The sequence below is a fragment of the Epinephelus moara genome, chromosome 21 (assembly GCF_006386435.1).
Source record: "Epinephelus moara isolate mb chromosome 21, YSFRI_EMoa_1.0, whole genome shotgun sequence".
Taxonomy (NCBI): domain Eukaryota; kingdom Metazoa; phylum Chordata; class Actinopteri; order Perciformes; family Serranidae; genus Epinephelus; species Epinephelus moara.
In genome coordinates this window covers 4,634,605-4,650,889 of record NC_065526.1, presented here as the reverse complement: position 1 = coordinate 4,650,889, position 16,285 = coordinate 4,634,605, and the positions used below count along the sequence as shown (strand labels likewise).

At 41.8% G+C, this 16,285-nt stretch overlaps 1 protein-coding gene across 1 annotated transcript in view; it reads left to right on the top strand.

The window, feature by feature from the left end:
• The first annotated feature begins 488 nt into the window (after window positions 1–488).
• The window catches only part of LOC126408797 (epidermal growth factor receptor-like), a 38,730-nt gene continuing 22,933 nt past the window's right edge, over window positions 489–16,285 (top strand). Inside the window, exon 1 of the mRNA XM_050074486.1 lies at window positions 489–751. Within this exon, the coding sequence (XP_049930443.1) occupies window positions 673–751 (79 nt within the window). The 5' untranslated portion in view covers window positions 489–672. The remainder of the gene's footprint in view (window positions 752–16,285) is intronic.

Here is a 16,285-nt window from a genome sequence, read left to right as displayed (position 1 = left end):
GGAATCCCTATCAAAAATGTTTGTGTTTATGTAAAATAAAAAATATCAGCCTCAGGAATGATAGTGATGAAAGTATGAATGATGAAATCAGCTTTAAAATAAAACAACTTTTTCTGCTGTTAAATTGATGTATGGTGTGTGTTTATCTGTCTTTTCCAGCTCCTCCTTCACCCAGCTCAGTGTATAAGTTAAGTCTGTTTAAGCAAACAGACCATTTTGCTCACTACAGGAAGTTTATCCAGGTTTTTGTCAATCACTGCATCACTGAGAGAAACTTGGGAATGACAGCAAATTAAATAACCTGCGTTGTTTTGCATTTGCAATCTGTTGTAGCCCCTTTAATATAACTTCTGTGTACTTTGCCATACTGCATATTGATATTGAGATACTGTCTGTAAAAACCATCCACACCTACCTGAGCAGTCTGAGAGGCGCATCTATCCTCCCTCTTGCTGACGTCAGAGCAGCCAGTAGTTTGTCCTCGCCGCACGAGCTCCCTCGGACTGCTGGAGATATCTGCGAGGAGGAGGAGCTGTCAAAGTTTCCTGGAGGAGGAAAAGTCTTTCACTTGACGAGAGTTCAAACCTACAGATCTCTGAGTTTTGATAAAGCGGAATATCGCGTGTGTTTGGCATGGACTGACACCTTCTCACCGGGAGCTCCAAAAACACGATGGCAACCCGTTTAGTGAAGTGGATCAGTCTCACCTCTCTGCTGTGCCTGGGCTGCTCTGTCCTGGCGGAAGGGAAAGGTATGTCGGGGAGCTATTACACCATGTACGTGGCTGGGTTGTAATGCCCAAGCAGGGCTTTCGCTTTTCCTCTTCTCTGCGCGCTTGTCCGGCATTTACATAAATCTCACAGAAATCACAGACCGCTCAAAAAGCCGCAGAGAAACTTGATCCAGCGTGGGAGAAAAAGTTTCTCACCGTCTCGCTGTTGAGCCTGTGACCTGGGAAAAGTTACAGAGAGGCTCGAAGAACAAGTACAAACGCGGGCTTATAGTTTCTGATAAGGATTACAGTTGCGCGTGTGTGTGTGGGAAAGTTATGGTTAAGTGGACAACTAGAAAAGTGCGTAAATACGCATCTGTGCCACATCCCGTGTGAAATGACGATGACCCAAGTGCGCAGATTTGCACCACGTTGAAGATGATGCTGCAGGGAGGGGATGTGGATTGTGCAATTTGCTGGCGTACTTTATTTTCTAGTCCCTTAATGTTTGTTTTTTCCTTTTATTTTTAATATTTTGGATCTGCCTGTGAGCTGTGTGGTGTGGGCATGTTTGTCTTTATGCAGTGTTTGACCCATTTGTGGACAAAAATAGAATACAAATGAGAGCGATGCTGTCACCTTGAAACACACTGAAAACTCTTTGATGCACCCAGTAACTTTCTGCACAAGACAAAGCCATATAATTGTCTCATTCAGCTGTTCACTTGTATTCATTTTCGAATATATTTTGAGCATCCTCTTCCATGATATCTCTCCGCCATGTGCCCAGTTTGTATCTGGTCATCAGATGAAATTAGATCACAATGTGAAGACAGTCAGTCATTTCATCCTTCTTGCAGAAATGATAGAAAGCAGAGAGAGTCTGGAGAGAGCGGTGAGGCTGATGAAAGTATGAAAACAAGTAGCAGGAACAGGGTTCTTGATTTGTCTTGCTTTGCTTCTGTTAGTGCTCTTTCTTGACCCTGAAGTAAAGGTCACAGAAATGTTATTTTCTTAAATGGCATAGCTGTGTTTTGACTGCTGCTTCAATGCTTTCTTTCTATCTTGTCTTTGTCTTTTAATAAGCTGAAATGTCAGTCTGTAATTGAACACCTCACAATAGTTGGAGGCAATATGTGACTCAGATTTGATACTTGAAGATATTTAAATATACTCCACATGTTGCTCAAGAGACTCGGAACTCATGAAGGCCAGATGTCAGGAGGGAAAGTGACCAGAAGTATCACTTTACTCCCTAATGACTTTGACTTCCTATTCTTATGAATCATCATTATCCACACTCATTGCACTGTTGTTCCTCCTTATAAGCAGATAAGCACAGTGTGCTCGGTGCCAGCAGTGCACGTGTGAGTTGCATCTTCTCCCGTCTGCTCCAACAAGTAACAACCAGACAGTGCCGGTTTTCAGAGAACCATAACAAATCAAAAGTGTTTGTGAGCCAAAAAGACAGAGTTCCTAAATATTTCTGGGCTTCTAAACAAACTTAGACAGCGCACATTTCACGCTGCAGCAAGTCTCCCACAGTAAATAAGGATTTTAGAATTTTATTAAGACCACAGAAGATTAGAAACGAGCAGCTGTAATGATAGTCATGGTATGCAGCACAATTTGGTTTAATTACTGTTCATCTCCATTTCCAGGGAAATGCGAGCTCGGCCATATGGTCTGACAGTTTTAGTTCTTGTTGTTGTTGTTGTTGTTGGTTTTTGTTTTTGGCCAGGAGCTAAGACAGATGTTTCTGTGCGGCACACCGTGTTTTCTTAACACGCAGTGTCCATAATAGTCAAAACTTGATTTGAACAAGATGTCAAGCTCCAATTATGTTACATGGCATCAGCTTTCCAAACTGGAGCAGCCAAATAACAAATGCTTGAACATGTGGGTTGTTCTACATCCTGATGAACACAAGTAACACATGCATTAATTTTTTGTTATTGATTAAAGAAAAAGTAGCTGGAGGCTCTTACAGTGTGTTCATGGGGATGTGCCAACCAGTTTGCTGTTGGTTTATCCATTAACTCATAAAAAACAGCAGAGGTTGTTCCTTAAAGGAATACTTCACCCCTCAGTGACCATTTGTGTATCAATTACTCAACATGTGTTGTCTTTAATCATGAAGAAAGTTTTTCTCGCATGCCTCCAGAGTGAATAAAGAATTAAATAACGAGGGAAATTCTTGGTGAATTGAAGTCACTCACTTCAGTGAATCCGAGCTAAAACACAGACGTGACACACTAACACAAACTAAGTAACTGATTGAGACAGTGGTGAACCAGCAACTCTTGTGTTCAGTGAGGTAAAATTGCTGCTTTTGTCAGTGGAGTCTTGCTTTGAAGAGAGCATAGATAAGTTTCTCTTAGTTTAGTTCCTATTGGAAAGGACCATGTTTGACTTTACTGCACCAAATGGATGTTTTGATATAGTTTTTCTGTCGTCAAACTTCTCTCCATTTTTGGTTCTGTGTTCACTGTGGAGGCGTGCAAGAAAGAGTTTTGGTGGTGTGAGTAACTGATAAACAAATGGTCATTTAGGGAGGTGAAGGATTTCTTCAATAGCTGCAAGCCACATAACATACTTCTGATAAAGTCTTTGTTCCAGGATTTTTTTAGGTGATTTGCTGTAACAGAACGTGGAAATTCTGGTTTTACTTTGGCTCTTCATTGGATGTTGATGTTATTGGTGATCTGATCGTGTGTTAGTGGGATCTGGATCCTTATCTGTTAAAACACAATAGTACTTTAGTGAATGATGACTATGTAAAACAGAGGTGTTGTGCAATGGGCACAATAAAGTCTATCTTGTCTTATCTTAATTAGCTTTTATTTTGAAAATCTGAGGTGTTATTTTCCTGTTTGGAAGAATAGTAAAGGATTACTGATGCTGACTGAACCTGTGTGTGTGTGTGTGTGTGTGTGTGTGTGTGTGTGTGTGTCAGCTACATGTCCATCTAAAGTAAGCGAGATGTAAATTAAAATTTAAAGTACATGGAGTGCTGCAGTGTAATATTCCAGTGAAAACAAAGTATCTTCGAAATGTCAGATCAAAGACAAAGAAAACCAGTCTGCGTTTATAGTGACAATGTGTTTCCTAGATAATCCAAAGGGTTTTATAAGCCTAAAGGAGAAGGATGATAATTTCCTCAGCGCACAAAGGAGCATGTAATCCTTCGACTTATTCTAAAATCACCAAACCGGGATGCATGCTTTTTAAGGATGGACGACTGTTGGATCTTTATTAGCAGAGTCTGTTTGACTTGAAGGTGTTTGTGTTGCTAGGAAGCTAGTGAGAACATCTGGTCAGCTGTTTACACTGGGAAGTGGCAAAGAATTTTCAAGTAGAGAAAAACTTCAAATTGATGGAGATCGTGAGTGATCTGGTGGTGCGTATTGTTCTGTGTTTGGGTTTGGGTTGGCTGCGCAACGACAGAAAACTTGACAGGTGTAGCAACAGTAACTAAGGGGGACGTTTTCGCAGCAACACAAAAACAGCTGTAAGCAATGATATCTAATATGTTTTCTCCCCAATTGAAGGTATTGAATGATAATCATAACAGATTCTTAACCACGTGGTCAGTCCACCCCCAGTTGAAGCCCTTTTAAGGAGACTTTTAGAAATGAATTTGAGATTTGCTAACGCGCCTGACAGCGAGCAGCCTGTCCTGCAGGAAGCCCACCTGTCAGTCCTCTGCTCAGCGACAGCCTGCCAGGGCGTGATGGCTTCTGTGGGAGTCAGACAGGACTCACTGAATAATAGAAAAGCTCCTCGTCCCGCGTGCTGGCATGCTCAGTTTATAAACTGTCATCATATGCGGGGAGGTTGTAAATAATGCCCACAGCTTCACCCGGCAGCCAACCACAAGTAATAACTGCAGTGATTTATTTCCCAGATGAAATGCTAAATGGTCTCGGAATCAATCGGACTCCTTCTGTTTGTGCCTGGATTGCACTGAAGAGGTGATGATTCAATTTTTATTACACACTTAAGTATGTCTTCTACCTTACAATGGTGAGTATTGCTACACCGAGTTGCAACAGCACAGACACAGATATGAGGTGAACCCACCAGAGAGCCCCTCTAACTGGGCTATGGGTTAACCTGTGAAAGATCAAACTAATCTCAGGAGCATGTCAGCGGCTAAATCCTTAATCCTCGATGCGAGGCTCCCCGGCTCGCTTTGGGCACAGGATAACACCGCTTAAATATCAATATGCTTTTTCAGATTTAATGGGTTATTCACGTTCCTGACAGAATGAGATTGGAAGATAATATGTGTATTGGTGAAATCCAGCTCCATCATTTCTGCATTTAAATGTGCTTGCACACCTGCAAAAGTGGAGCTGAATCATGACAAAATTTCACTCCTGCAGTGCATTTCAGCATCCTGAGTAAGTGCTTTTCCCTCTGCGTGGTGTTGGGATCTAACAAGCCAGCTTTCCTCATCAGTCATCTATTTTTTTCCATTACTTTCAGAAAACCATGCCTTTTCTTTTCATTAAAGCCCACTCTCAGGGATTAGATGGATGTCGGTAGTGAAATATAGGTTATGATCCAGTGTAATCCTAGAATCTCTAGTCTGCGTTTTAGGGTCCAGAGTGGCCCTGGAGTTTCTGCTGCTGCTGCTGCATCTTTGCTAGTCCTCTGATGACCTTGCCAGACTTCCATCTGCTGCAGCCATTGTTGGAAATATGGCTTTCTGGTTCGGGCCGTGGGAGCTGGAGGATCATTTCTTGCTGCCCTCCATCCCAGCTTTGATAAACTGCACCGTGTCTGAGTGGTAGAGATTTTAGAGAGCTGCTGGCGAGGTGCAGGATTTTGGTTTCACTCTGGGACAATAGTGCCTCTGTAGAGGGCAGGTTATCTGGCAGCACTGATACTTTTGTAGAGCGAGCAAGATCTGTGCCGAGCAGCAGACGCACCCGAGGCTAGACGTGTATGTCATCGAGAGGGAACACAGAAGTGAAGCAGCTTTTGTTCTTCTTCTTACTTATAACTGTAAAGACACATCTGAATACAGTAAATCTATTGTGTAGTCCTAAAAATCAAGTAGTCACTTCAGTTCTGTAACTGTTAATTATGTGTCTAGTTCCACTGCTTCTCAGTCCAAACAAACCACAAACAATAAAATTTTATGTATTGTTCTCATGTCGCCATGAATATTTAATAAGTTAAGAAACTGTGGCTGCTACATCACTGGTTTCAATTATTAAAAAGCTCTTCTTTTGGCTTCTCATTCATTGTGTTGCAACTGCAGCTACTAAAATCCCTTTTGTAGTTTGTATACATACACTGAGAGCCCAGCATGGAATAAGTGAGTAAATGTGGTTACTCATTGAACTGATTTGCGTCCTTTGTTTGTACATGGCGACAAAGTGATCTGCTGCATTTATGGCCTTTCCATGATCCAGTAGCTGTGCATGGAGTCTCCAGTGGAAAGAGACCCAGGAATTCAGGTTGGAAAAAAGGCCCTCTGCTATCTCCCCATCTCATCAGATGCAGTGTCGTGTTAAAAGGGAAAGAGGCCACAGCTCCAAATGAGTTATTAAGCCCGTCTATGTTTGTCTGTCTCTGAAGTGAGGGGGTGTTGAGAAGTGCTGATAATTCTGCATGATTTCATTTTTTTGACTTTTTCACTGACATTTTCACATGACTCACTGATAATTGTTATTTTGTTTTGGATGCACGATATTTTGATGGATACAAGTGTGCAGTCAAATTGGGAAAAAGAATATAAACCAACCTGGGCACCTGTATAAAAAACACGAGCTGAAAGTCCATCAACACAAAAATTTTATTAAACTTGTCTTTATCTTATGCAATACTACACTGAACATCTTTACTACTGCAAAGTTGGGAGGACAAACAAGCTATTTTTGACGTCCCTGGCAACAGGAATGATCCTTTTTTAAACATTTTATTGACTAAATACTCGGACAAGGAAATAATCTGCAGATAAACTGATTGTTACTTATGCCTACAAGAATTTGAAAAGACATTTAGGGGCCATGTCCACACGGAGACAAGATTACGTGTATCCACAAAAGTTTTTTATCGTGTGGACCTTTCGTAAACATGGGAGCAGCGTTTTAGGAGCCCAAATACGCCAACTTGTAAAACCTGGTCCCATAGTGAAAAAATCTGAAGACGCCACCTTCGTGTTTCCGTATTTACAACACAGTACGCCTCTTTTCTGAAGCGATGATGCCATAACCCCACCTCTCCCTTAACCCACATGCGCGAGACGTAAAGGTGCCACAACAGCAATGGCTGACTACGCAGTGGTTGCGTTTGTGCTGCAGTTTTGTAGTTTTGTAATCAAGTGTGACCCTAAGTAGCAGCTCTACCTCGTCGTCAGTCTATACAAAGTGGGCTCCTCTGGCATTTGTATTTTCCGCCATCTTCTTCTTTGTGTTTGTTGACATCGCACGAGTTTTTTGCGCGTGCTCCATTTCTTATTCTCTGTTTTTGGTTTACTCTGTGGCAGCGTTGCAGCGCCACTTTCAGGCCTTGCATATATATACTACAGCGCTTTCAGTGGCTTCATGTTTATGTACAAATATCTTGAGACGATTCCGTGTGTATGGAAAACTTTTAAAAAACAAAATTGGTTCCGTCTTCGTGTGGATACGGCCTTAAAGTCTTTTTAAGTCTGACACCCTCTCACATTGAAAGACTGCGAGTTATTAGTTACACACTATAGATTTACAAAGACCGGGGATCATGCGGGGTCAGTATTTACGAGACAACAACTAGATTCCTTTTGATTTTTTTTTCATATCCCTCTTTTGGTGGAAAATATTACGCCAAACTCCCTTTAAGAAATATGACATATTGACAATTCCTCACGTGTGTGCAAAAACACGTAACTCTAGACACACAAGATAAAAGGCGCCATATGTTGACAGTAGGGCTGCAACAATTAGTCGACTAATCGATGACTAATCGACTATTAAAATAATTATAAATAATACTATTTTAGTAGTCGACTAATCGGTTTGAGTCATTTTTCATTGAAAAGTACTATGAAAATACCCCAAAATACTCTTATTGCAGCTTCTTACGTTCAAATATTGGCAGCTTTACACACTTTCTCATGACGGTGAACTAAAACCCTTTGGCGTGAGTACGAAACAAGACATTAGATGACATAATTTTGGGGTTTGGGAGAGACAGACCGACATTTTTCAACATTTTAACACATTTTTCACTAAAATGATTAGTCAGCTAATCGAAAAAATAATCAACAGATTAGTCGACAATGAAAATAATCGTTAGCTGCAGCCCTAGTTGACAGTATTATTATCAAGTCGGCATCAATATCATCCACAAAAATAAATGGTATTTGTGTACAAACTTCACATTTTGGATTTTGTTACCTCAACTCACTGCCAGCCTCGGTTGGTTAGCTGTGCTACTTTAGCTAGAGGTGAACTGTTTCAACCATTGATGGATTAGCCACACGCTGAACTAAACACCGACCTTTGTTCACTCCAGTCACCAGTCTCCTTCTCTTTTTCCAAAGTACAAGAGAACTCCCCAAAGTCCCCTCCATGTTCACTGTCTACCTGGTTTGCTGCTTCCTGTTTGGTGCTGGAGAGAGCACACCTATTGGTTGTTGACAATGTTTACATCACTGAACTTCAGTATTTGCATGAACCAAGCCTAAAATCTTACGGTAATAGCGATCATGCTTGGCTTTGTCTGAATGTCAAGATGAGAAATAGACAGACTTAAGACAGCTCGGACTGAATTTTATGACCATCTTACACCGAACAATCAAGATCACGGGAGCAAGCACCCATGCTTGCAAACGCTCATGATTTTATTACGAATTATTTACGAATTACTGGATTTGTCTGCAACCATGAACAGAAATACATACAGTATATCAGGCACCTTCAAAGAAACATACTGGTGCATTCTCTCATTTTCATTATTTATCTGTATATACTCTCTGTTTACAGTCTGTACATCTGTATACTAGTTTCACTTCACAGTTGACTGATAACCACAGAAAGCTGACGTGGGAACAAATGCATGACTTAGTTTCAGCTCAATTAGAGGTTAAAACAAAGAAAATAATGTTCTCTTTCGGTTGGCTGGCTGTGGATGTTTGCCAATGCACACCCTTTACTGTACATGTCTGCCAGTTGCAGCAACAGCAACATTTTTCACCAGTTAATTTCTGTTGTGAATAAATCTCGTGTTTTTCATGTGTCTGACAAAGCAGTTTTTGAACGTGTCCTCTCAGGCTGGAACTGCTGAAACACTAAGTCAGCTTTAGTAGTGAAAGTAAAGATGGAAAGTGGGCACCAACCATGTTTCCATCCTGGAGGCTTTCAGCTTGGATGGATACCATCGCTCTAGCTTGCTCAGGAGAAACTTGCAGTTCAGTTCAGTTCACAAAGGACACTGAACAGGCATAGTCTGAGACCTTCTTTCCCTTGCAGATAAATAGGTTTTTGTATTTGTATTCAGCACTGAGCCCTGTGGATCTTCGTGTCATGATGCAAATGTAAGAGATGTCAATGAGATGGACAGGGGTGGTGCACGGATTAAAGGAGGAATCGCAGCGAGGGGAGAAAAACAGGGAAGTTGAGGATACACAAACAAATATCAGAAAGACAGGGTGAGATCTCTGACTTTTGTATTCGTGCCCTCGCTTAATCATTAAAGAAGCCTCAGTCTGTTCTTTCTTGTCGGCTGTTCCTTCACTTTGGCATTCAAATTGGAGATGGGAGTCTCCCACCATTATCCAAAAGACCTCCTGTAGGTGTGGCATCTTCTCTAATGACCTAAGGGTCATTCTGAGGCGCAGCATTTCAAGCAGCGCTCACCCCAAAGAGGAATCCCCTACAGAGAAGGGAACAATAGCTTCACAAACAAATCCCCATCTCAGAATATCTCAGAAGAAAGCATTAGTTGAAGGGTGGTGGCTAATCTGTGAAACTTGCTTCCCTGATAGCATTTAGCCTCTTCCTGTGTGGTCCATTGGCCCAGTAAACTAAATGGTGCAATTTAAGCTGTGACTCACTGACAGTGGTTTGGACCTTGTGGCATATTACGGTTAATTCATTCAATTTTTGTAAATGAATTCCTGCATATGTCAAAAGCTATCGGGAAGGAGATCCAGGATGTTTAATTTGTAATCCCCTTTTTGGTGTAAAGGGAGAGGGGGGGGGGCTTCCTGCCTCACATCCTGATTAAAAGGATGCAGGAGCTCTTTAACAGCTTTAACCTGAAGGATTAGGCCATTTTCCATGTGTCTGTATTTGCTCTGGTCGACTCTGTTGCTTTAAGGTTTAGCTTTTACCACGCTCACACCTGTTAACAATGGAAAACCTGTGACTGGCATTGACGTGAAATTGTTCTGCTTGACTTGACTTGAATTTACTGCAACCACCTGAGAGCTCCACTCAGATTTAGGGTGACAACATCATCATTAACATCAAAATCTAGTTCATTTATAGAATACATAATTATTTATGCCCGTCAAGGTAACCCTGATCAGGCTTGTCGGATAGTTTTCATTGCTCGGCTACTTATGAAAAAGTCTGTTTTCTTTGCCAGTGTTATTAAGGCATTACATGCTTCACTGCCAGGGCGTGGTAGAGTGTCAATCAAGGCCTACAGTGTGTGACTTACCAAATGTGACAAGTACTAACTAGTCGAATCGAAACAGAAGGAGTTTTGCCATATTTCGTCTTTGTAGACTCTGCCATATGCTGTATCCTCTGCAAGGAAAAGACAAACAACTTCAGTGATGAAATAACCTTTTATCTTGCTTTCAGCAGCACTTGGATGCCAGCATTAAGAGAAGAATAGCTTATTAGCTCGCTGAATTGATTTGTACTGTAGGCACATTAACAAAATAGGAACCTCGCTTCACAGAGAGGACTTTCTCACGAGCAAAGCAAACATCCACAGACATGTAAAATCACTTGTTAACTGATACCTGTATCGCCTGCAGGTTTCTTCTAGTCTAGACCCCCCTGTCACATCCTTGAATGGGCCTGGTACTGACAAGTTGCAGAGTGCAAAGCTTGAATTCTCAACTTACAGTGTGCCTATTGTGGTACACTTCCCTGGGCTTCCTAACAGGAGTGTCTCCTACGGAAAATGTTAATAAGGCTGAAAATTAGCCAATATATATAGTGGCTGGGTGGCAGGGATCCAAATAAGATAATTAGAGAACATGCAAGGCTAAGAAAAGAAAAAGGAAAGTGCACGAGACAAATTATTTCTCATCCACCCCCGTTTGCTCATGTGTAGACCAGACTTGAATGGATGTCTCCTTCCTCGCAGAAACGCCGAGGCTTTGGACAAAAGGTTCTTTATACAGGACTTTGTTGTCTTCTTTGACACTGGCTTATCTGTCTTCCTTGACCTTAACTTGCCATGTAGACATGACTTTACAGCCCTGTGTCAACAGTGAGGAGAAAGGCACCCCCGTGCTAGAATGACGGCTGCAAGGGAAAGAGGATCCATGTAGCTGGTTTCGGGCTTTATATTGGAGCGAGGCGTCTAATCCTGCACACGTATCAGTAGAGAAAAAAAATCTTGCCTTGAAATGGTGTCAAGACTAAAAACTCTGCAGCTACGGGAGCGGCTTTATGAGGCTTCAACGTCAACACACTAAAATGCTCTCACTGACAATGCTACCACGCAGGCGAGTATAATGTTAACCATGTTCATCTTATTTTAGCATGTTAGCATGCTAGCATTTGCTAATTAGCAGTGAACACAAAGTACAGCTCAGGCTGATGGGAATGCCATTAACTTTGTTGGTATTTGGTCTAGGGCTGTAGTCAACCAAAGAAAATCTTGGTCGACTGAAGTCGCACATACTCGACTAATAGACTAATTGATAGTCATGGGGAAAAAAAATCTGCACGTTATTTTTACTTCTGCGGTGGTGTGTCTGTGTCACTCTGCAGTTACACCTCCAAAACATGTGTTAAGTGCTGTAAAGTTTAGTTCAAATCAAACTTTATTTATATAGTTGATTCAAAACACACATTAAACACACATTAAACATGGCTTAATAGAGGTAATTTCAAAAACAAGTACGCAAATCAGCTTCACTATAACTCGCAGCATTCACAGACAAACACTTGTCTTTATCTGGACACATTTTCCCCACAAATACAACATAACGTTATTAGCACAAGCCTATGGCATTTTACATTGTATAAATTAGCCTAGCCTCTGGCGATCTTTTCCTCTTCTCATATGAAACCAGGGACAACAGCAACATGTAACACAGGTAACGGCACATAATTTGGCTCCATTACAGCTCACAGCATTCACCGACAAAACAACTGTCTTATACTAAACACGTTTTCCAAGGAAATACAACATGCTAACGTTATTAGCGCCAACCTATGGCATTTTACATTGTATAAATTAGCCTAGCGACGAGCGGAGATTTCCTCTGCTCGTATGAAGCCAGGATAAATCCCTGAAGGATAAATCACACACATGACTTAAAATGCTATTTTAGTGGAGGCGTTACTGTCTTCACAATTTGTTGTTTCTTATCTGTGAAATACAAGTAATTACAAGCTTCATTTCCACTGAGGGAAATGGTTTCAGCTTACAGAAACAGACAGGAGGTCTGCGTCACCGCGACGCTGAGCGTGAGGGTTGGCGAGTCCAACTTGAGGTTTTTTGTATAATTTTTTGTATCCTTTCCCGTGATGTTCCTGATGTAGCCTATATTCAAATCTGAAACTCGGTTGAAGTATGTATGTTTTAGCCTTAAAATACTTTTTTCTCAAGCCCTTTAAAAGCTTTTCCCCACGTGACCTGATGTAGCCTGTAGGTTTCTGCATGATGTCGAAGCTACCTGCTGTAGACGCCACGTTTGTTTGGTCCCACAATAACCAACAAACTAAACGATGGAGACAGTGCTGTGCAGGTGCTGTGAGGTTAGATTACTATTTCTGTCACTTGAGTCTGGTGGCTTTGAAGAGAGCATAAATAACCACCTCACTTCCCTGTTGGAGACAGCTGGTAAAGCGGTAATATTATCTAAATATAGCATACACTTAAATTTTTTTTTTTTGGCGGTCCTAAAACATGTTTTACTGCTGCTCCCATCCTCAGCCACCAGACTCCTTTGACGGGAACAGTATTTTTACCTCACAGAACACAATGAGTTACTAGTTACCACAGTTTCTGATCAGTTAGTTAGTTTGGGTTATTGTGTAACTTTCAGAGGATCAGCGCCGTAACCTACATCACTACTTCTTGTAAACGGCTGCTGAATGGGAGTTTCTTTTTAGGAGGATTCAGAGAGTTAACACTTTGCTACTAATTCTTCATAATCTTGAGGGGAACTTAAATGTCTTCACCAAACTTCATGACAATCTATGCAATAGCTGTAAAAACATGTCACACAAAAGTAAAATTTGAGCGAAAACTTTGGCTGGAATTTATTTGGATAAATCTTTTTTGCACCATTGATATCTGCACCAAATTGTGTTATTAATCTAACAGTTGAGATATTTCAGTCTGAAACAAAGTGGTCCACCAACCAGCTGACCGCCATCACCATCTCTAGAACCACTCCATTAGTGTGGCAAAATAAAGTCCTCCAGAAACGCTTTATAAGGTATTCTTTATATGCCTAAAAGTCTGTCTCCAAAACTACAAAACTGCATCAAAAAAAAGAACACCAACGAGTAATCTCCTCATAGACCAGTGAAGTCTAACTCTGGCAAGCAAATAACAGACGTCCCTCCTCAGGACATAGCTGTCTGAATTACGACTACAAAGATGATACGGCTGCCTGGCAGTGTGTTGTTGCAGGCAGCGTTAGAAAAGGAAAAGAAGATGTCAGCCCTTCTCTCGCCATGGTTCCAGCATTTTACAAGCCAACATCACCTCTCAGGGATTTCATCAGCATCGTAAAACGTATTTCATCACGGCCATTTATAGATGAGATGACAGCATTGTTCATAATACTGTAGTGGTGGCAAGGCTCGGCTACAGAGTTGATGTGTGATTTGTTTAACTCCCGGAGCACTAAAACATAATGTGCTCTAAACACAACACGCCCTCTGTAGTACCTTTTCTAATTGCCTAGTAAGTTTCAACAACACCGATGCTTCGTTGAGCTCAGAATTAATTTCCTGGTGGGACTTTAAGCGGAACATCTTCATTACCACATGTTTTCATAATTGAAGCCAGAGGGCTGTAAAAGAGAAGGAATTCTGCTTGCCTCACTCGCAGTGTTTCCCACCATAAAAAAGGTGGAACTGACCCTCTTATTACACGATAGCCCACTAAACCATTAGTGAAGGCCATATGTTTTAAGTATATTCCCATGCACTGCATCATATTACAGCCCTGTGACACTTAAAGCATCACTGATAAATGATCAATATCTGCTACTCTCCTTTCACTTTCATAACAAACCACTTCAGCTTGATGTTGCTCTGTGGAGAATGGGTTCCCTGGTAGAAATACCCTGGAGTGCATAGCTGGAGTAGTGCCAGGCAGTAAGGATTAGCCCTCTGGTCCTGCGGTATATCCACTACATCAACAACCTCTTCCTGAGCTGATTAGAAGGTAGTCTGAGATTTTTTAATATGAATGCACTTGTTTCATTTTTATCCGGGTATTATTACAGTAATCAGGCACCCGTAAGATTTCCAAGAGATTAAAAATACTGAAAACCTACAGTAATTGGGTTTTTGGGTCAAAGGACATGTAAACAATCCACAGAGCCTGATTTTGTCGGTCAAGCAGAAGGTATTTGAAATATGTGCGTTAGATTGACAAGGGAAATTGCCTTTTCCTTTTTCTTCCTCGTGTTCCACTGACTCAGTTAGTCAGCATTTTGTATACTTTTTATGTGCTTATATCCCAAGCTTCCAAGAAATAAAGTCATCTGAACTGTCCAAGATTTATTCTGGGTTATAAATGCTTGGCACCTGTTAGTCGATTTGAAAAACATCCGGAATGAGATCCAGGATTTGGAGCTGGAGACATCATAACATCTGTCTTTGCAAACTGATAAAAACACAATCCCACCACGAGGGCCATTTAGGAGCTGTTCTGGAGCTTTTAATCGTTTCGCAGGATCTTCCTCAGCAAATGGAGTTGTTGTTGTGATAGAATAGATTACATTTCCCTTTTTTTCTGGGAACTTTGAGGATCTCTTGTTGGTGTTGGCTTTAGAGTTGAGATTGATGGTTAATTTTTGACCATTAAGTAGCTGTTGTGGAGCTCACATTACAGTCTTAAGGCCCTGACACACCAAGCCGACGGTCGGCCATCGACCAAAGTCGGGCCGTCGGTGAGCGTCTGTCGGCCTAGTTTTTGCGCTGTGCCCCGAAGTGCCGACGGCGGCTTTTCGGCCGATTGAGCATGTTGAATCAGCGGCGGAGCTTGTCGGTGAGAGAGATCATTCTGATTGGCTGTTCAGGTTTTATTCCCTCGCCCCTGTAGCAAGTGAATCTGCCTGTAGTGAAACCAGGGCTAACCGGTGCTTCCTCCTCAGGCTCCACTTCACTCAGCTGCCCGAGACCCGCTGCTTCTTCCCACTTTAACCTGAATAACAAACCAGAGCTAGCGGAGTGTTAGCCACAGCATGACGGGAGGGAAGCACAGCCAGTTAGCCTCTGCTAGTCTCTGAACTAGCCCCGGCTCTCCGTTTGGATCCAACCGGAGCACCGAGCCCTGGTTTGTTATTCAGGTTAAAGTGGGAAGAAGCAGCGGGTTTATCGGGCAGCTGAGTGAAGTGGAGCCTGCGGAGGAAACACCAGGACCGTCTGGATGTAATAGTCCGTGGAGGTGCTGCGGTGCTCGGCTGCACAGATAGGAAACCCCTCGGCTGACAGGATGTACCACTCTCTCACTCCGCTCTCTTTCACGCAGGCGCAGAACGTACGTGCTACTTGGCCGTCGGATGTAGACCGTGTGGTGTGTTCAAATGCAACTGACACAGGGCGACGTTAGGCGACATAGACGACGCAACAGTTGGCTTTTGTCGCCGCTAGTTCTTTGATGTTGGTTTGGTGTGTCCGCACCTTTACTCAGGAGATGGAGTTTGCACAGTTGCAGGTTGAGCACTAACGACTTGTCGTTATTGTTGTCAGAAATGTTGATTTATCGAAACGTCAATTCTGAATATCATACATATCAATACACCAGAACCAGCTGGGCTTTTTTTTGCTCTTTCTTATTGTGGATATTTCCGACATTCATTCTGCTGTTCTCTGCTACTAATCAAGAAGAGAAAAGAAGATGTTGTCGGGTTAACAGCCTCTATCTTTGTATAAAAATTTTTAATTTTTTCCCTCAATGTCAGTTTTTCTCCCTGGTATCAAAAATGGTATCGAATATTAATATTTTTCAAGGTATTGTGTCAAAGTTAGACGTTCCAATATTGTAATAACACTACCTCTCATCCATTTGGACTAAAGGTTGAGATTGAAAGTTTGGTGTTGACTTTGGAAACAGTAGCTGGCCCAAATATCTCACCACAAGACGAGGAATGTAGTGTGATATGGTTAAAAGCTCCAGAACAGCTTCCAAAATGGACCT